This window comes from Thermobia domestica, chromosome 7 (genome assembly GCF_964235325.1).
Source record: "Thermobia domestica chromosome 7, izTheDome1.hap1.1, whole genome shotgun sequence".
Classification (NCBI taxonomy): domain Eukaryota; kingdom Metazoa; phylum Arthropoda; class Insecta; order Zygentoma; family Lepismatidae; genus Thermobia; species Thermobia domestica.
Genome location: NC_137460.1, coordinates 52,002,200 through 52,023,495, shown reverse-complemented (window position 1 = coordinate 52,023,495; position 21,296 = coordinate 52,002,200). Strand labels below are relative to the sequence as shown.

The following is a 21,296-nucleotide window of genomic DNA, read 5'->3' as shown; positions in this document are numbered from 1 at the left end:
TGTTCTTATTTGTCTAATGTATATAATGTCGATTAGCTGACAACTAATTTTAAAATGCAAGAGCAATTTAAAAGGTAGTAAACAAATTTTTAATTGCGGTTCAAAAAGACAAAACAAATTATAAAAGAAATTCGTTTTAAAAAAATAGATCAAATTTAAAATCTGCAAACTCAAATAAATAATATTATTTGCATAAGTCTAAAGGCCCAAAAATACACAATTTACATTTCTTAGAAGTAAAGAAATAGCAGATCAGAAAGTTGGACAGTAAAAAGTTGTTACTATATTACAGAGACTAGAAGATGAAATGAGGAGCAGCTAGGAAGACAGTAAAGTACCAGTTAGCCAGCACTAACTGGTGGGGGAAATTCTCACAATTACTGACCTGATACAACTGTTTCAGTACATGCAGTATGAGGTATAAAAGTATGAAGTATAAAAATATACTCTGAAATTTCAGATTTTCATGACCAGTTGGGTAAATAAAGGACTTTTTCATGGCTTTCATGACCACTTAGCAAAATATATGACTTTTTCATGACTTTCATGACCAGCAGACACCCTGTTGATGGTAAAGACAAATCATCGTCTAAGTGAACGCATGGACCGAATGGGAATGCTTAGCCTGAATGGTAATGATCACGTGTAGCGAGAAATTAGAAGATTTTACTGGAAACTAAACGCATCCTGATAATCTACTGTATTCAGTTATCTTGATTGGTGGTGGTGGGCTGCAACGGCCTACTGAAATCAGGCCACGGAAACTTCGGGAAGGATAACTATTTGTTGATCTCCTCATATGGCTTCAGTTGCAAAAAATCTCTTCCAACTAGCGAACCATGAGCGCGACCCCCGTACTGGGGGTTTGACAGCTTCGGCTATCCTCCCAAATGCGGAATTAACTCGTGTCATTGGGTCCAGGAGAGTAAACTTGAAGTAGTTCAGGTCTCCCAGTTAAAAGTCTGGATTTCGAACTCCCCTACTGAACACATATCCCTAATGGAATTTACTGCGTAAGCAGTCCGGCCCACATTAGTAATTAGGTCCAGTAATATACGATGTATCTTTACTGTAAATAAAGGTAGTCGGGGACTGAAACTTCGTCGTCCTTACCAGAGGAGGGTACTGGTCACGGTCCTTCTCTCGAAGGCAACCTGCGCGTGCCATTGAATTCGGAATTATGCTATGCATCGACGTGGACGTGGCACCTAGAGATGCAAAAAAGCCGGCTTTTTTGGGAAAAAAACGAGAATTTTGGAAATTTTGGCTTTTTTCAACTTCATGATTTTTCTATCTAAATAGCTTTCTTATAGTATATTCTATAGTTAGATAAAAATTCCATGACCTGAATGTGATATTTCGTTCTGAAATTCACCATCAAGATGGATGGAGCACATGTTTTACGAATTAAAGCTAACATGAAGAATGTAGTATTTGAGGGTAATTTTAGAGGCTATTTAACTTTATTTTAACTTTTGAGTTATCGACATCTTTTTTCTTCTCTAGTTTGTCATCCGTGTTTCATTTCTAAGAGCTTTTAGTACTCTAGCTTCTAGCGCAAAAGTTAAACTTGCCCGTTTTTCTATTTATCCGTCAAAGCGTACGTTTTTCAATATATCCGTCAAACTGTACTTCCACATTTCTGTTATACTGTAGCTGTGAAGTGATTTAGCAATAATTTTCCGGACACAACCTTGAATACTAATTTATACAAATAATCAGTAGCGGATTTAGAAAAGTACTTTAGGAGGGTTTTTTCTGATTGTTTCGTTTCCTAAAAAGTCCTAATTTTATTTGGGAAGTGCTTGAAGTTTATGAGTACAGGCATAACTAATATTTCGTTTCGTTTATATATTTAGCAATAATCTTCCGGATACAACTTTAAAAATCATTTTATACTGAGAATCAGTGGCGGATTTAGAAAAGTATTTTGGGAAGGATTTCTTACTAATGTTTAGTTTTTTTAAACATTCGTAATTTTTATTTGACGGGAGCTTAAAGTTTATGAGTAAAGGCATAAATAATAGATATTTCGTTTGTTGCAGACATTCCGTAACTTTGGGGAACGGGCTTCAGTCCGAAAGACCGCCCCCCTAACCTTCGCAAAACCGTCACTGCTGGTAATTAGTAATAATAACGATTTAAAAACAATAAAAAAGGAAGTCGCCCAACTCACAGTACACGCACTATTTCTACATTCACAGATGGAATGAAGAAAAGCTTTGTCAGAATGGTCGAATGCTGGTTGAATCCCGGACTTCCCGATAGAAGCGCAAAAGCTAATCACTCAGTCATGTTTGTTGTGCAGTTGTATTTAGCTTAACTTAAATATATTCCGTAGTCTTTTTTTTTTGGGGGGGGGGGGGAGGGAGTTCCGTAATGATATGTTGAATCCCTCTTGTTAAAAATTCAGAAAACTTGAGGATTGGGTAAACTGTGATGGTGGTTCTATAAAACTTAACTGTAGAATTTCAAGAATATACAGAACCAAAAGCTCTAGATGTGCAGCCTTTAAGTGTATCATATAAATCTAAGTATTTCTCTTATGTTTTATTTTAATTTTATTTTGTTTCAAAAAGAGGGTATGGAATATTTTGAAGTAACAATACTACATACTATTTTGCTAGTTATTTGTGTATTCTTTAAAAAGAAGTGTTTACTTTTAGGGTTGGCTGATTTACACCAACTTTTTTTTTAATAACTGGTTTAAACTAGTGCTGTCGAAATCGGTTTTTGAAAAAACCGAAAACCGGTTTTTGAAAAAAGTGAAATTTCATAAAACCGAAATGTCGGTTTTGAAAACCGCTTTTGCGGTTTCGGTTTTGAAAACCGCATTTGCGGTTTCGGTTTTGAAAACCGCATTTGCGGTTTCGGTTTTGAAAACCGCTTTTGCGGTTTCGGTTTTGAAAACCGCTTTTGCGGTTTCGGTTTTGAAAACCGCTTTTGCGGTTTCGGTTTTGAAAACCGCTTTTGCGGTTTCGGTTTTCAAAACCGCATTGCGGTTTTCGGTTTTGAAAACCGCAAATGTCACACTAATATCAAGTAACGACGAGAAAACAGCTAAGAATCTTTCCCCACTCCGGCTCACAGTTGCCAGATGGAGGGAAATTTCCCTCGGCGTAGGGAAAATATGATCCAAATTTGCAGAAGGAAAAGAAGGTATTTTTTCTTAAAATGTCTTAAAGTGTAGGAAAATTCTTGGTGAATGTACTTTTACAATTGGCAGAATAAAAAAATAAGTTGCAATTTCTCAAAGAGGCACGGCTATCGTTATTGGGAAGTAAAAAGATACAGAATAAAATATGATCGGTGTTTCCTTCACGTATAAACTACTGCAGGTGTCTGGGACTTGCGATAAGAAACCAGTCAACACATGCAAAACCACAACATTCACATTTATCGAAGTGGGAACAAATCAACAATAAAATTGTGTATTGAGATAGAGATTTTTCCTTTCTTTTCTCTTTCTTTTTTTTATTAAGAAAGGGAGGTGGTGTCTTTTTGTTAACAAAAGAAAGAGTGGCAGTACTATTTTTAAAACAAGGGGAAAGAGTAATAATAATATAAAAGATGTCAGTCTAAGTGGATGATATTTCAAATTGAATTTCATGAGTTGCATGTGTAGTGATCTTAAATAGGGATATACCTTATTTCTATTGAGCTTAGTGTTGGCTCATTACCCTATTTTAGCGGGTACCACCCGATTTTCAGGTTCTATATTCGTCTCCCGCTTAAACATATCTTAATCACGAAAAAACACCCGCTTTTTGGGATTGGAGAAAAATCTAAGAGGACTTAGTTGATAAAGTGTTGGTATGGTATATTCAACGTAAACCGCTACATCTCTGACAATCTCAATCGCGATTGAGTTAAATTTGGACTCGCGCTCAGGCTCAGGCTCTGGGCTATCTGAGCAGTGCACGTGTGCAGAATTATTTGCTAATAAGAGATCTGCTCTAATGCACAATGGTTTTCTTTGTGTAGTTCATGTGTTTTTAATGAAATGTATTGGAGGTTCTATACGAATGAATATTCGTTTGTAGATGTTGTAACAAACATACTTGAATTATTCATGCCTTCACAAGCTACAAAGAATGCCGAACGACAATTCCAAGACTCTTATAGAAGCGAATTTACGTTTCTTAGCCAGGGCAGAACTCAGTTTGAAGCAAAATGTACACTCTGGAAAACTGTTTCGCTTGAAACGTAGGATGCAGGGAAGCAAATTGGACCTCCCCTGATTTTTATATATTTTGTAAATTAGACCACGAGGAACAAGAATCTGAAGGAAATTTGACATTCCGAGTTTCGGAACTCGAGATATTCGAACATAAAGTGACCACGGAAGTAAACCGGACTCCACCTGATTTTTATACATTTTGTAAACTAGATCACGAGGAACACGAAGCTGAAGTAGTTTTGACATTCCGACCTCCGGAACTCGAGATATTAAAACTTAAAGTTTAATATAGACGCTATCTATCTATATGAAAAAACACAATATTCTCTATACGAAACATATTATGTCCTGTGAGATATATAAAGATAACCAAGAAAGTTCTGTCGCTTTTTGTGGAGGTCTATATTCAATTGACCCTCATACCGTGAGTTGAGTGCGAATGGAGATAAGGCGAAGGTCAGTTGTTGGTGTGGGTATATCCAACATTCTACCTGGTTGTGGCAGTTCAGTTACATCGTGAACTTGTGTAAGGACGGAGTGAATATGGAACCTCCACAGAGCATCATAAGGGCGTGTATGCTGTACGAGTTCAAACTTGGATCAAACGCCACTGCAGCGGGGCGGAAGATACCTCAGGCCTTTCGTGAGGGTGCCGAACAGTGGACAGACATGTGAGGAACTGGGGCTAACATTCAATGTTAATGGAGAAACCATTCTCCAGCACCTCCATCAATTTGGGAAGCACTACAAGTTGGGTCTATGTGTCCCAGATGATTTGTCTCCGGGCCAGAAGGCTACGCGTGCAGACACCTGTGATTCTTTGCTGTCTCGTCTGAGGAAGGAGCCATTTCTGGACAGGATGTTGACATGTGTTGAGAAGTGGGTCCTGTACGAAGCTCCACGGCGTCATCATCATTGGTTAAAATCCCACGAACCGGTTCCAAAACAGCTGAAATCAGCAATGCAGCAGAAAGTCCTCCTGTGTGTTTGGTGGACTGCTCACGACATCGTGCATCGGGAACTGCTACCGGGTGGTCAGAGCAGAACATCAATGCAACTGTGTACTGTCAGCAGTTGAGCCGTGTTCAAGAAAAACTCAAAACCCTGGAGCCAGCACTTCTCAATCGCTAAGGGGTTCCCTCGTTACGGAACAACGCTATGCCCCACATAGCTAGAATGAGCCGGGACACTATCCTACGCTTTGGATGGGAAACACTATTGCATCCGTCATACTGTCCGGACATTGTACCGTCCTGTTATCACCTGTTCCTTTCCTTGGACACTCACTTGAAAGGACTCCAGTTCAACTCCGTAGTAGAGGTGCTAAATGCACTTGATACCTTCTTCACTTCACGGCAAACCAAGTTCTACCGCGAAGGAATCCATGCCCAACCCGAACTTAGGCAGAAGTTCATTGATACTGATGGGTACTATTTTTGATCTTCCAGGTACGTCTTAGGTGACATATCGATGCTCTAAATGATAGGTCAAAAAGCGACAGAACTTTCTTCGTTACTTTTATACATATTACATAAAACTATTGTATAAGTTCTAGTATCTCGAGTTCGGGAATTCGGAATGTCAAAATTTCTTCAGATTCGCGTTCCTCGTGGTCTAATTTACAAAATATATAAAAATCAAATGGGGTCCTTTTTGCTTCCTGGTCAGTTTAAGATCGAATATCTCGAGTTCCGAAATTCGGAATGTCAAAATTCCTTCAGATACGTGTTCCTTGTGGTCTAATTTACAACATATATAAAAATCAGGTGGGATCCAGTTTGCTTCCCTGCAGCCGAAAAGTACATTGGAAGTGTCATCAAAGAAATAACTAAAAAAAAAAAAAAAAAAAAAAAAAAAAAAAAAAAAAAAGTACTAAGGATCGCAGGTCAGTATTTGTAACACAGAAGTTCACATCAATACTTACGGTTTAGAACCCCTCACTTTTCTGATTTTAAAATATGGCAACCCTAATTTAGCTGTCACTTGTACAACCATCGAACTATCCCTTTCGCACTGTGCTGCACATATTACAATAATAGCCTTGGAGCAAATAAAAAAAAGTTAAAACACACATATAAATCAATACATTTGTCTCGATCGATAGATGCTTTCACAATTGTTAAAAGGTGTAATTAAAAACAGCAAACATTGTTTCTGCTCTGAAAAGGACAATCCCTTATAAAACCGCAAACACGGTTTCGGGCGGCTTTCGCTTTCGAAAAGAGCTTTTGCGGTTTCAGTTTCGAAAACCGCATTTGCGGTTTCGGTTTTGAAAACCGCGTTTGCGGTTTCGGTTTTGAAAACCGCATTTGCGGTTTCGGTTTTGAAAACCGCTTTTGCGGTTTTCGGTTTTCAGAAAACCGGTTTTCTCAAAAACCGAAAACCGCAAATGTCACAAAAATTCAACAGCACTAGTTTAAACCACAAAAATAAAAAGAATGAAAAATGCGAATCGTGTGAACTTCATGGTGACGTTTCCAGATATCAAACTACCTGCAATAGTTTTATTTCCCTTTCACCTTTTAATCAAGGTGTCCCATGTTCAATTCTCGGTCGAACCACAATCCTTCTTTCATGCGTAACCCAAGTAGCGGTTCGGATGTCAGTTTAAGCGAAAGTCTTCTCCTTGATAACCTCGGTATTTCGTAAGGATGTTAAGCCTAAATATACGAAACAAACCAAATTGTATATTTCTACATGCCTAAATGCGTGTTGTTTTATAAAGAAGCCAATATTGCTTAAATATATTGATAGAAATTGGCAAAATTTATCGATTGCCTACGTAGCTTCCAACATTAGCTTGGATTGGACTTTCAATGATATCTACGTACCGGTACTAAATTTGTAATTTAATACCTCAGTTTTAGCGTACTGATTATGGTACGTTGACCTTTAAATTTTACATGCAAAGCAATAACAGGATTTTCCCGTTATTGTCTTGCATTTCAAGTAATGACGGGATTTTCCCAATGGCTAGGGCGGGAGATTCTCAACTTAAGAAATTTACTGACCGCACTTCTTTAAGCTTATGGGAGTTCTTCCGGCATAACCCCGCTGTTGCATAATAACATCAAGGCGAAACAAACTTAGGCTATTTCTGTGAATATGTAATATAAATACATAAAGCAAAAAAATCTAAGTCAAAAAAGCCTGGTTTAAACCAAAAAAGCCTGGTTTAAACATCCCCCAAAAAACGGGTTTTTGGCATTTTCAAAAACAACCACGGTTCTTGCCAACTCTGCTTACTTTTGTATATAGGAGGTTAAAAAATTCTTATTATATACATTGGTTAATCCTGTGGAATTCATAATGTAAATATGTTGAAGAAAAATTGTTTGAAATATTTTTTCGAAATTCAGTTTATTTTCGATGTTTTATATTATTATCAGCATCAACCACTAATTAAATGATTTTTTGTGTTATAGAGAAGCGATACAAAGTCTGTTTTATCAATTTAAAGCAGTATTTTGAAAAAAGCCCAAAATTTCCCAAGCAAAAAAGCAAAGCAGAAAAAACCGAGTTTTTTTTCCAAAAAAGCCGGTTTTTTTCCGAGCCCTTGCATCTCTAGTGGCACCTCAACACGTAAAAGATAAGTAGCCTTGTATTCCTTGGACAAGCCTACGAGTGGTTGAAGCCTTGGCGAACTCCCTATAAAAATGAATGCTTCGACAGTCCCCCTACATCAGTCATTAGCTCCGGTAATGTACAGTGTACCTCTACCGTAAACAGAGTAAGTTCTACATTGCTTGGACAATGCTACAAGGGGTGTCTGGCTGTCGAATCCCGGAGATAGCAAGCTACTACTGGGTAAATCCTAAGAGGTAAACTCACCCGAATAAAGCAACTTCAGGCTCAATCCCAAATGGTAACATGACACTTAACATTACATCCGGGATGAGATAGGGAGAATCTCGACGTATCTGCGATACCCCTAAGCGATAAGTTGTGCCTTTGAAGAATAAAGATAGGCTGGGTTGGGACTAAGATACCCGCCCCCCTGGTTTCTAAGGGTTCCCAGGTTTGATTTGGGCTCTGCCGGGAGATGAGCTTGTGTCAACACTCGGGCGCCAATATTGCAGATGTTGGAAGACTCCTACTCGTTAGAAAGTTCCATCAACCAGTAGGTATAACTGCTAGGAAAAGACTCTGGTTCTACTGTAAAATGAACGTGTCCCATTATCCTATGTTAGGGTTATATGCAATCTCTCTAAGGCTGACAGGAGATCTGTGTAGATGATGAGGCAAGTCTGCATTTGGTCGGTTCTATCAGTGGGGTCATAAGCATTAGGTACTCACCAACAAATCGGTCTGTGAAGGTAATAACCACAGAAGAAGACAATGTCTCAGGATCTCAACAAACACACATACAGTCCCAGACACGCTCAGTTACACCCATTTTTACTTACCGGAATAACCAGGAATCCTTTTTCTCTTGTGAGAAAATTTCTTACGCGTGTATTTTTGGATACAGCAGGTTATGAATCAAAGATGAGCACCTGTTTTGACATTATGTAGCTCGCAAGTTCATTTTTTCATAATTTCGAACGGCCATCACTAAACTACTTAGTTGCCGAATACGGGTTGATACGGACTTTTTGTCCTCTTTTCACTTGTAGAATAACCTCTAGAAGTTTGTTTCCATAGTTCATGAATATTCTGCATATATACTTGTTAAAATATTTATTTAAAGAGAACAGCTCAATGCTGTTTAGGAGGATCATATCAAGAGTGGTTGAAACAATTCAGTAAAAATAAAATTTTTTAAGGGTAAAACTTCAATACTTACATTTCACATCATTTAACACGGACTTTATAATTAAAGTGAAAATACCTTCTAATTATTGATTCCAATTATTTTATCTTATTGAAATTACCGGGAATTGGTCCACCCGGGATTATCATATACATAATATTTCATCAAGACTGACTTTTATCGAAGGGAAGAGGGGAATATTCGTTTCAGGGTTTAGTTTGTAATTCTTTACTTTCAGTTACTTATTAAATGCAGGATTTTTAACTGTGGTACATTTGAATCTTTATATTGCATCTACCCTATTTCTTTTGCCTTCCCTATGAATGGTCTAACGGCTAGTGTGTGACTTCAGTGTCCAAGGTCCTGGGTTCGATTCCCAGTGAGCAAGCATCCAACACACTAGTGGACAGATCTGGCTTTTAACTGTGAACGAAGGACTAAATGCAAATATATTAATCATTTTACTCATTTCCAACTCCAAAAATCCGAAATCGGTCGGATTGAAATCACATTCTAACGAAATAAACGACATGTGTGTAAGGAATTGGGAGATTATACTTCTGGGTTTTCGGCGTCTAAGGTCATTTTTAGCCCGTAACGTATGAGGGATGATGTCCCTCGCCGATCACACTACCCGGAGAATTGGGAAAAGAAAAAAGGGGCCTGGGACCATTATGTAAGATACCATTCCGGCATTTGCCTGGTGTGAATGAGTTAAATCCAAGGCAACCTCAACTGAATGGCCCCACCGAGAATCGAACCCGGAATCGCTTGCACCAAAGGCAAGAACGTTAGTGACTACGCTACGCGGGGCCATGAAATATATGTAAAATGTGCAATTGATTTAACTGACATTCGATAATAAGGAAAATATAACGGTTATGCCATTACAAATTTTAAAATTTCTGAACGTACTATTAGGAACTCCTGACTACTGATTATGGCTGCGTAACTTTTTTTTTTCTTAATATTATTGAGAAAAGAATCATATTGATATTATTACTGTTACTACTCACCTGCCATTTTCTGCAGATTCTTCAGTTGTAGCTTCGGCGTCTCCTTGAGACTGTTGCTGTTCATTTTCAGGATTCTCAAGCCGAGTCAGAATTTCACCCGCTTGCGTCAACATACTTTGTGCAACAGACAAACGCATATGTGATACACTTTGTGTAGGTTGTGAAGGCCTTGAACCTATTAGAATTGGAATTTTGTAACAATCAATACAATGTTAAATGTAAAAACAATAATAAATACATCATCTACCCGTACTTTGTACTGGAAGAATCGTTGATCAATTGTGATATTACCTCCCCCTAAGTGCGCTTAGTAGTAGACAAATAACGTGTGCGCAGAAATTCCTGGGCGTATGTCCTGTTTCCTCCTGCTTTCGTCATTTCATCATTATCATCCATCTCAATATTACTATCTCCCTTAGCCTCGTACATAATCGTAAGAAATTAAAAATGCGACAATGATTCAGCGCTTGATTATGAATTGGATCAATTTGATCATTTCAATCGTATTGCTTCGTTGTCCATACCGCAAAGAAATGGGTAATGAACGTTCTGCTATTATAATGGAAAATCAAAGTACGCCCTAACAACAACACTACCAAGTAACTAACTATAAGACAAAGAACAAAAAAATATCACTACAACTTTTGGAAAATCTTTTTTAATTTTAATTCCTGATTAACTCTTGAACTTCCTAGTTTTCGAATCTCTGAAACCTAGCCCACGCAGATAAAAACACACGAAAATAATAAATAAATAATGTAAATCTTATTGTATATTTCTTCCCCGACGACTTTGTTTCCTTTCTTGGTGTTTTATAGCTTTTTCTACGTTTACCTTCCGTATCCAAGGCTCTGCAGCGAATCAAAACTAATTCAGTGCAAATCCATATATAAATGAAATGTGAGTACCCCTAGGAGTACGAAGTGAGAAGGGATGACGTGAAAATAATCCTAAACGATCGATATTAGTATCGAATTATTACTTTTCAGAGGTGGCTTTGAAGAACAGTGACACTCCTAATGGCGTTTAAGTCGTTTAAGCCCATTGGCATGGAGAGTGGGGTTGAAAAATACAATAAAATGTCTAATATCATTAACATTACTACCGGATTCATAGTTTCGGGATCGCTAAGCTGATTGGTAACAGTCACGATGACATTTAAGCCCAACTTCAGTCGAACAGAATGACAAGAGGACAGGTGTTCTATAGTTTTAGAAAATTTTTCTTTTAACGGAAGAGAGAAGGGGACAATTTCTGTACACTGAAATGGACTTGTCTGTTGTTTGTGATTGCATCACAGACAAATGGCAGAACCGTTTGAAACGAATTTGGAACACAGGATCTACCTCAAGCTGGGTATTTTATCATGACACTCTGATTAAAAGCTGCATCCCAACAAAAAGACAGGCACAAAATTTATCCCTAAAATACAGCGTTTTATGGATTTTTATTATTACAAATTCACTTAATTGCGTATCCAAAGGGAACGATGAAACTTCAAATATTTCTCACAACCTCTTATTTCCGTCCAAAGAACGAGTATTTCAAGCTAATATTATACAGAAAATTAAAAAACCGGCGTAACTCCTGAGCGTGTCCCCATTCCGACTGTTGGAAAATATTCTTAATAGTTACTCAAGTTTCGAGGCCTTTGAAACAAATTATACTTTAGACTCAGTATAATCTTTCGAACATTTCAACAACGAACATGAAGTATAGTACTACGTAATTCCCATAAATTAAAAAAAAAAAAAAAAAAAAAAAAAAACTGCGAAATGATTCTCCGTGATACCTCAAGCAGTTTGAAATGTGTCTCCTGATCATCGAAAAATATTTGCAACATTCGAAAATAATTCAATGAAAGTTCCAGATGGACAAAAAGTTTAATTTCGATTCGCACGAACGTTTTTGGTTGCTAACCACTTTTATATCTGATATTCTACGGCTATTGGGAGAGTGACATGCACGCTGATAGTATTTGATAGCATTGTTGCACCATGTTGCTACTCTTCATTCCATGTAATATGAAAGACATTCACAAACTTCCTTACTATCACCTTTGCCACTGTAAAAGGAAAATGAAGTTCCTGACTCTGTTCCGAGAATATCTTTTATATATGCCCACGCCAAACCGCGCAAGGTACCACTAATGAAAGATTTTTTGGAAATCCGACAAGGAGGAAGGGAAAATAGGGATGCCAATTATTATGTTAAAATGTCCATATCTCCGAACTCCTGAAGGTTAGAAACATGAAATTTGGTATACAGACTTCCAATTTGAAATAATAGAAAATGTTTCAACAATTTTTTGGTATTTGTCCTAGAAGGATAGAAAGTGGATGGAAAGACAAAAGAGAGTCGGAATTATAATTATAATAAGACATGAAATTTGGTATTTGGACTTTTCATTTAAAATAAGACATGTTCCAGCAATTTTTTGACGTTTAATCTATAAGGGAAGGGGGTGGGATTACAATTATTATAATAAGATGACAATATCCTGGAATCCCTTGACATGAAATAAAATGCTTGGAGATAATGTTTTTTTCTAAAATGAGCTTACGTTTCATTTCAATGTGAAAATGTTTTCCCCACTTTAGGTAGTTCGTCGTGTATAGTTTATATGCATAAGTGGGCTCCTGAATAACATTCGCCTTCAGTTTTTAAATTACGTTCTTTAATTCTGGTTCTCAGTTCCATTTTGCACTGAGAACAAAAGATGATACTGTTTCAATTTAGTTGACTATTACTAGGTTCTCATCCAATAATGACAGATACTGGCCAAAGCTTCAGCTAACCTCTTCCTCCACTATAAATTTTGTTTTAATACCGTTCATCAACTGTATCCTCTTCCTATTTTTCCTGCTAGTACGTCCCTCATAATACAGTTTCTTCTCAGCTAATGCCCAAACCAGTTTCTCTTCCTCTTTTCAAGTACATCTAAAATTCTTCTTTTTTCTGTACAAGAATACACAGAAGCTCTTTTACTTGAAACTACTTATAAGGTAAATAAAGAAGTATAAGTCACTATTGTGTGTACCATAGAACTTGAATACGATAGTAATTATGACGATTTCTGTCTCGCTTATTCTAATGTCTCATAACAATCACTGTGACCTGTATCCTTCCTTATATATAGGACGTCTGTCCTGAGGTTAGGAAGTCAGAAGGTAGAAACTATGCAATGGCCAGTAATTATGACTAGAAAAAATTAGGATACTGTCATCAACGATACCTCCCGATGGAGGAAATTGTAGATGGGTTCCCCCAAATTGATTCAGTAGAAACCGTAACTGAAGGTACTGTTATTATTCTTCCACACGATATTACAAGTGATGGATATGACAAAGATACTGGAAAAGTGGATGTTATGGGAAAGTCCGAGATGGAAAAAGAATGAAATGAATTTTTTGAGTTTAACGTCCCACGATTATGCCCTTTAGGCTAAGGGAAACTATGATTAGAGCACGTGAATGATGGAAGAACTGGTCGAATGAAAAAGTAGGAGGAAACGGGAGTAACCCCAGAAAACCCACGGGCACGATGTTGTCCACCACAAACTTTCTTCGCCGGAGATAGAACCAGAGACCCCACGCACCATTTAGCCATCGTGCCCCTAACTCGAGTTGGAGTGCATGATAGTTGAACAAATGAGTGGCGATAAGCGACGACAATCTACCCATAAGAATCAACAGACATTTTGAATATAAAATGCCTGTGAGAAGGAAGAGAGACGTATTATTCGTAACGATTAGATAAGGACACTGCAGGAGTAGCATCTAGAAATCTCTACGATAAACTACATGATTGCAGTCTGCCGTAATATTTTAAAAGGGTTAATAACGTCTGATATATTAGCATACATATCATGAAGAAAAGTATTCTTTACGCAATCACTATCAGAATGATGTCAGTTCATATTTACAGTGTTCCTCATGTTTTTATCCTTTTAAGTTACAACACACTGCCGTAACAAAAGCTATTTAAGAGTCAGAGTAAGAACTTAAATGTGACCGTTTAATTCCAGCTGACATCAAGAAATGGAATCATTTCTACAATTCAATGACAATAACGATATGAATTCCGATAAAGCATTCAAATATCGACAAATAATTGATATGTTAAATTCTGTATTTCAGAGATTTGATGTGCTCGAAAAAAATACTTCTGTCACTGAAATAATCCTAACATATTTTGGCCATCATAAATAGATCACGAAAGTAAAGCCAATTCAGTTTGGCAAGTTCTGAGCTTTGTACGGAGGGGATGATTAATGCCTCAAATGTGATTTGTACTGCGGATGTACACCTTACTTAATTGGTTATTAGAATAGATCTGTACTACAACTATGTACATATAGTTGTAGTTAACATTTCAATAGGACATTAAAGCTCTCTAGGTTCTAAAGATAAATGTGTATTTGCAATGCAATACTATAGATGTTTATTCCATATGCAAATGGTAACAGGACTATATTTAAGCCTATATAAATATTTGATTCCCAGTAACAAATTATTTCTTCTGATACAAAGAAAATTTACAAAACTATGCACACGGTTAGAAAATTGCCAATAAAAGACTTCATCAAAGAAATTAAGTGAAAGTGTATCACATATAAACTACTGTCCTCAAAAAGATGGATACCCCACGCCTCCCCGTCAACTTGATCCTAACAAATTCTGCCAGACTGTATCGGTCTGTTGTACAAAACTAAATTAAATAAGTTCGAAACAATTTCTAAAAGTATTTACTTGGTCCTTAACGATTAATAAGATCAAATAGACCTGCTATTTATTACACATTTTTCTTAACTTACTCAAACAAACCATCAACTTAAAGAATATGTTCTGTTCTAAATTTTTTCGTTCAAGTTCATTAAATTTTTGAAATATTAAAATAATGATAACTGAAACAACATACCAGTCTTCTAATTTATTTAAAGCTTGTACAGAAAGTAACGAGGGAGAATCAGAAACTAAGGTTCAAAGGCCAACATTCCTGGAGTTTCGTCTGTTATAGAGGAATAAGGGATGTATGGTAATTTTAATATATGGAGTTAGCAACTGTGCAGAGTTTCAGCCACCCGCCACCTTCGGCGCTAGTTGTAGGTACACACAAATGGAGACTCTTTTGGAAAACTGGTCTCGCCAAGACGTCCACTCAGTTAATCGATTTCTGTGGGCGAAACATTTAACCGCAGCTGAAATTCGCCAACAACAGGTAGAGGCTTACGAAGAAACTGTAATGTATTGTCAGCACGTCGCTGAATGGTGTAGAAAGTTTGCGGCTGGTCGAGTTGCGGTTTACGGCTCCACCATGCTGTTGAAGCAGTTTCACTGGGACATCATCAACTACCCTCCCTACAGCTTGGACCTCGCTCCCACAGACTTTCACCTGTTCCCGCACTTGAAGGAGTACCTAGAAGGCCGTCACTTCGCTTCAGAAGAGGAGGTGAAACACTTCGTGGCAACGTGGCTGAACACACGACACGATTTTTACCAGAAGGGAATCTTCAAACTCATCCCATGATATAAGGAGATTAGGTCGAAAAATAACATAATGTATGTATTATCTGTTGGCTGTATTGGTTGTATGAAATATATATACGTTTCACTCCAGGCTTTGTAACCTTACCTTTTGACCACCCCTCGTATGTACATATAGTGCATACCTCGCCCATCAATGAAGTCTGCTGGAATAGCCATTGCCCCAAGATACATGGCACTGCCGTCCATGCGAGCTTGCCGGTGACTATGGCTGCGGCGATTCTGATTTCCAGTTGCGTTGGTTCTTCCTGACGGACCACTGGACGGAGGTGGTCTCTGAACCAGATGAATGACTTTCCCATTAACATCTGTAATTAAATTGAAACAAAACTACATGGTTAACAATAAAGCTCGTGTCACACACTGATTAGTTTCAAAGATAAGCTACAAAATTATGTTACTTTCAAACTTATCGGTTATTATACATGTAAGAAAAAATACCCTTACCGGACACTTAGTTTATTGTATTGTCCTTCGTTATAGTTTCTTAACGAAACTATCTTGTTTAAAGTAAATAAGCTGTGAGTAAATTAGAAACGAGAAAACGTGGTTGATTAGCGCACAGGATTCTAGAATGGATCTTGATGAGACATGGAGTCTATTGTATTTATTAGGCATTATAAGAATTCGAGAGGTAGTGAACTACGGTCTAGGAAGCTAGAAATATTGGTCTTTGATTTTAATGACAAAATAACTAATGCACGGAAAGTAACTAAGTCTTTCTTGTTGAGAGAAATTTAGTTAGAAAAAAATATTTATTTTTCCACTGCTAGCTTTGTTTAGATAAACTGGCTTCAGGCAGGGTGCAGCTGTCAAAAAAACATATTGGGAAGCATAAAACACTGTTTTGATTTTCATACAAAAAGTTTCTTACATGATAGTCCAACAAAATTTCCGTATAAAATTTGGAATTGACCCAGACAATACCATTGTTGTAATTTACGTGTACAACGATCTTCTGTTCACTGATAGATAAGACTTCAAGACTGAAATACGTTCAAATTTAAAAAGCGTTCCCACCGGGTATGAAACGCGTGACCACGTGCCCGGCGCGCACGCTAGCCGCTCGACTAGCGGGAAGAGTTGTTTAGGTTTGAGAATATGGGGAAATCAGAATATTTGTTTGTGTATATATATATATTTCTTTCTCGCGCCGAAATTAACACTCATAAATATTATTATATGGTGAGATTCAAAGCTAAACCAACTTTTCTTATCAGCAGTAAAACTGTCATATGGTTGTTAGCGGCCACGTGCGGTTTGTCAACCAGTTAGATGTTGCCGGTGTTACAAAAGCTTAGCCGCTATCCCTGTCGCCAGGGCAAACAATGAAGTCTCGAACTATTCTTTCTCTGAGTGTTGCAAACCAATAAGCAGATACATAAAACCAGAATAACCATTTAAAATAGGGATAAAATACGTACAGGTCATTCAACAAGTAATTTGCTCTCCTATAATAATAATAATAATAATAATAATAATAATAATAATAATAATAATAATAATAATAATAATATAGTAGTTTTTACGCCCGAGTCGTTTCGGGCTACTGTGCATTTTCGGTAATGCTCGGAAAATAGAATCGATTCTGGACCGCCCGTTGGACCGATATTGTATTTTTATCCGTATGAATCGGATTAGGATTAGGATTTAGATTTCTGGGCTTTCAGCATCTAAGGCCATTTAGCCCTTCACGTTTGAGGGATGACGTCCCTCGGCGAGCACACAATCCGGGGAAAGGAAAGGAAGAAGGATGAGGGAAGGAAGGAAGCGGCCTGGGACCTGTAAGTTAGGTACCACCCCGGCATTTGCCTGGTGTGAATGAGGAAAACCCAGGAAAACCTCATTCAGGGTGGCTGGCCTGAAAAAGCGTTTTACACTTTATCGACCGAGGGCCCCCACCGGGAATCGAACCCGGGACCCGTATGAATCGGGTTCGCCCGATTGAACCGTACTTGGATGGGGTTAGCCTGATAACCCCGTTTTTATTAAAACAAACTTATTCTGTCAAGATTGTAAATGATGTGTTGTTTCACTTTATTATCGTAACAAATTGTTCTAACTATCATGCACGAACTCATAACGAGTCTATCGGGTCAAACGGTCCAAACAGGCCAAACGGGTTTATCAGGTCTAAGGATCGAGTAAACCAAACACAAGGGGTATCGTGCGGGTACTGTTTACCCGAAAAGTTCAAGCACTAATTATAGGTTAAAATCATACTTAAGAGCTCTAATTGTTTGCATTCACTTTTTCTTTTTTTTTTCTTTTTCTAATTTGCCGACCAACGAATTTGCGGACACATAAATATAAATGCTCAAATCTAAATTATTGCATTATATTATTGCAATGAGCATGAACGTGATTTACTATTAGGAGTTAGCGTAATGCACTAATGTTAGTCTTTTATAAATAGGATTATTATTATTTCTTGTTTATGCCCTTCATGCCAAAGTAGGGACACGCCTCAGGGGTTCTCTAATATTCCCACGAGACGACATACCTAAATTGACATCTCTGTAGTCTTTGAAGAAGCGGGAAAATTATATTACTGTGTGCATATTCCCAACTCCATTCTTTAAAACATCAAGTTAAAAGTACTGTATTTTGTTTCTAACTGGAACACTTGATTATACTGAAGTTACATCTAATCATTATATATATATATATATATATATATATATATATATATATATATATATATATATATATATATATATATATATATATATATATCCATGAAAACAAAACTTTCACAATTACGTTGATATTAGTTTAATTAGTTTAACTAATAACTATACCAGTGACGTATTCTGGGTTAACTTCTTCTTCTTCTTATTATTATTATTATTTGACAGGCCCGTGAATAATACTATAATGACAATTTAAACTTATTTAAAAAAAAAAGAAATGGCGTAAAAAGCATTCTATTAAGTATAAATTTTCTCATATTTATTAATGTATGCGGGATCTGAATAATAAAGCTATCATTACTAATTTCCTGTGTGTACTATCCTACTTCGCAGTTTGTCCAGTTTTTATACACGTGATGCATCACATTAGAATGGAACTGATCAATTGTTCACCTGCCTAACTATATCATAAAGTGATAAATAATGTTCTTATGAGCAGAGCAAACAAACACTCAGAATCTTTATTAAGCCTACTGCTAATATTATTATTAGCAATAATAATAACTAAATTCCTTGCGCAACAGCCCTTAGGAGGCCTGGACTTATGGCACTGATGACTGTGGGATGATGTATTGTCAGCACATCGGCTATCCTCGCCTTTAATGCTGGCTTCATAGACTGCAGTTCGCTACTTTTTTCTTTCAAGTGGCTTCCAAATTCAGGGGTATAGAAGCAAAATCTGCTAAATCAATTTTTCATTTTTGTCAGGAAACGAAGAAAAAATGACGCCCGTATGTTTCAGAATTGTTGATTTTTTTTAATGGTCACAGATGAGTCAAATCTACCACTAAAAAAAATCAATAATTCTGAAACATAAGGGCATCACTTTGTCTTCGTTCCCTAACAAAATTGAAAAAATGGATTTAACAGGGTTTGCTTCTATTCCCCTGAATTGTCCTCAAGACGCTGGGTGAACGCTGCAACGCCAACACAATCTGGTGACTACGAATGGTCACACTTATCTTCCCTCTGACCAGACCCGGCACTGCTTAACTTCGCTGATCTCACGGGTAGTGATATTCCAGTGTAGCTAGGGCGTTAGTAGTAAAATAATAAATGCATATTGAAATAGTGAGGAAATTTGCAAGGAAATATAAGGAAGTGCTAAACTGACTCCCTGGAGCTACGGTTCATGACGGATTGTGCCTAACCAATGGCGCATTGCAACAACCATCGAGAGCTCCTCCGTGGCTAAGCGGCTAGCGTACGCGGCTTTGGCGTGGGAGACCCGGGTTCGATTCCCGGCGGGAGCTCATGTGGTTCGGATTTCACGTTAATCAGTAGGTCCACGTCTCATATAGCCTCGCTGCTGAACGGGACAAAAAACTCAAACTCAACTCAACAACAACCATCGGCCACACACTGAAAATATTCGAGATAGGAAGATATCGGCTTTTAAACTGTGTTGCTATTTCTTTACGCAGTGCTCGAAGTGGGAGATCTAAAGAAGTATATCATGCATACCTCCCCCTCTTCTATTTAGATCATTGCCTTTACGTCACTTATGGAGGAAACATAATGCAAAGGCTTAGATCGGGAGTAGAGAAGTTTTGCTCTATTCGGTAATATTTACATGCTTCCCGACATAGTTTACATCAAAGTAATTTGTATTTTAAGCTAAACAAGTAGAATAAAATAGCTTTATTCTATTTCATATGACGTGGGCTGATTGCAAAGCCTAGTAAAAGCTACGGATGCCAGACGGAGGAACCGCAGTACAATGCTACTATGATAACCGTAGTGGGGTTAGCCATACTGACAGCTGAAAAAAGTTCAATGTGAGTTCGAGCGGCAACGCCGGATTCTAGTTACAAAGAAGGATTTATGGTAGGGACAAGTGAACCCTTAGATCTTGACCTTCGAGGAAAAAGTTGGCGATGTTTTGTCGCGTAGTATATCATCTGAATTTAGTCACAAACAAACCCGAACCTCATGCTTCTGTATCAGATGTAAGTGCTCCCAATTATGAGATTTACCATTGCGGCGGTACGTTTTACAGCCTTTGTCATTGTACTTTAAAACGGTGAGTTCTCAGACCCAATAGCATCAGAGTGACGCTGCAACTGTAATCCAGTTAAAAATAAACAGGGCGTAGTTTATTTTTACATTACCTGCCTCTACGGCCTTAATGACGGATCACATCCATCGAGAAGCTGACTATCCGGGGAGGGGAACTGAACAAAGGAAAGGGAAACGAAAGAAGCAGCCTGGTACCTGTATATTAGGTACTATCCCAGCATTTACCTAGTACCTAACTGGACTGAAAAAAACTGTTACATCTTTTCGACCGAGTATCCCCACTGGGAATCGAACCCGGAACCGCTGGCACTAAAGGTAAACAGAGCATAATGGTGGGAATTGTTTTCCTTTTAATTTACAAAATGTAAACTTTGACATATAATGTATTACTTATACTATAAAAAGATAATAATTTTATATTGATTCTAATATATTTTGTAGCACATGACATTTTAAACTTCTCGCATATAACATACCACAAAGAATATTACTCACCATAATCACTTAAATTTTTATCATCCTGGAGTACTCTACCACAATATATGAGCCTCTGAGATTCCGCAGGAAGATTTATTGATTCTGCTATCCTTTCTTTGAACTGTTTCACAGTTAGCTGTGATGAAGAACAATTAGAATTTCAATTAGACACATTCAAATATTTAACAAAAAACAAACTGATAATCACACCCCACTCCGACTTACAAAAATTTCAAAATACTAAGCAACACAATATTACCGCCTACTGTTTTGGTTCAAACACATTCTAAAACTTGAAAATTGATTTTCAATTATTTTCTGGTAGATCAGATTTCTAACCACATTTTCAAACTAATTGTTCAGTTACTAGTACCTGATCCAATTACGGACATTATAACTTAATAATATAAGTGATATTATGCCTATATACTTATCCAGTGATGCCATTTCAATAACTCTACTGTACCATTCTTCTGACACGACGTTGAAAAAGCATATGCCAAAAACTCATATACCTGACAAGTCGATGTTAAACACATAGAAATTATAACAATCTTTGGAAGAAAAAGTATGGTATCTGTCTAAGAAAAACTCAAGTACCCAATTTGTACA

The 21,296-nt window shown here is 37.3% G+C and overlaps 1 protein-coding gene across 7 annotated transcripts in view; it reads right to left on the bottom strand.

Moving 5' to 3' along the window:
• The window catches only part of LOC145690091 (large proline-rich protein BAG6), a 122,520-nt gene that overhangs the window by 84,810 nt on the left and 16,414 nt on the right, over nucleotides 1-21,296 (bottom strand). For all 7 annotated transcript variants that reach the window (XM_081764640.1, XM_081764646.1, XM_081764642.1 and 4 more), the window contains exons 3-5: nucleotides 20,703-20,820; nucleotides 15,621-15,803; nucleotides 9,950-10,124 (exon numbers count right to left, since the gene is read on the bottom strand). In XM_081764640.1, the coding sequence (XP_081620766.1) occupies nucleotides 9,950-10,124; nucleotides 15,621-15,803; nucleotides 20,703-20,820 (476 nt within the window). The remainder of the gene's footprint in view (nucleotides 1-9,949; nucleotides 10,125-15,620; nucleotides 15,804-20,702; nucleotides 20,821-21,296) is intronic.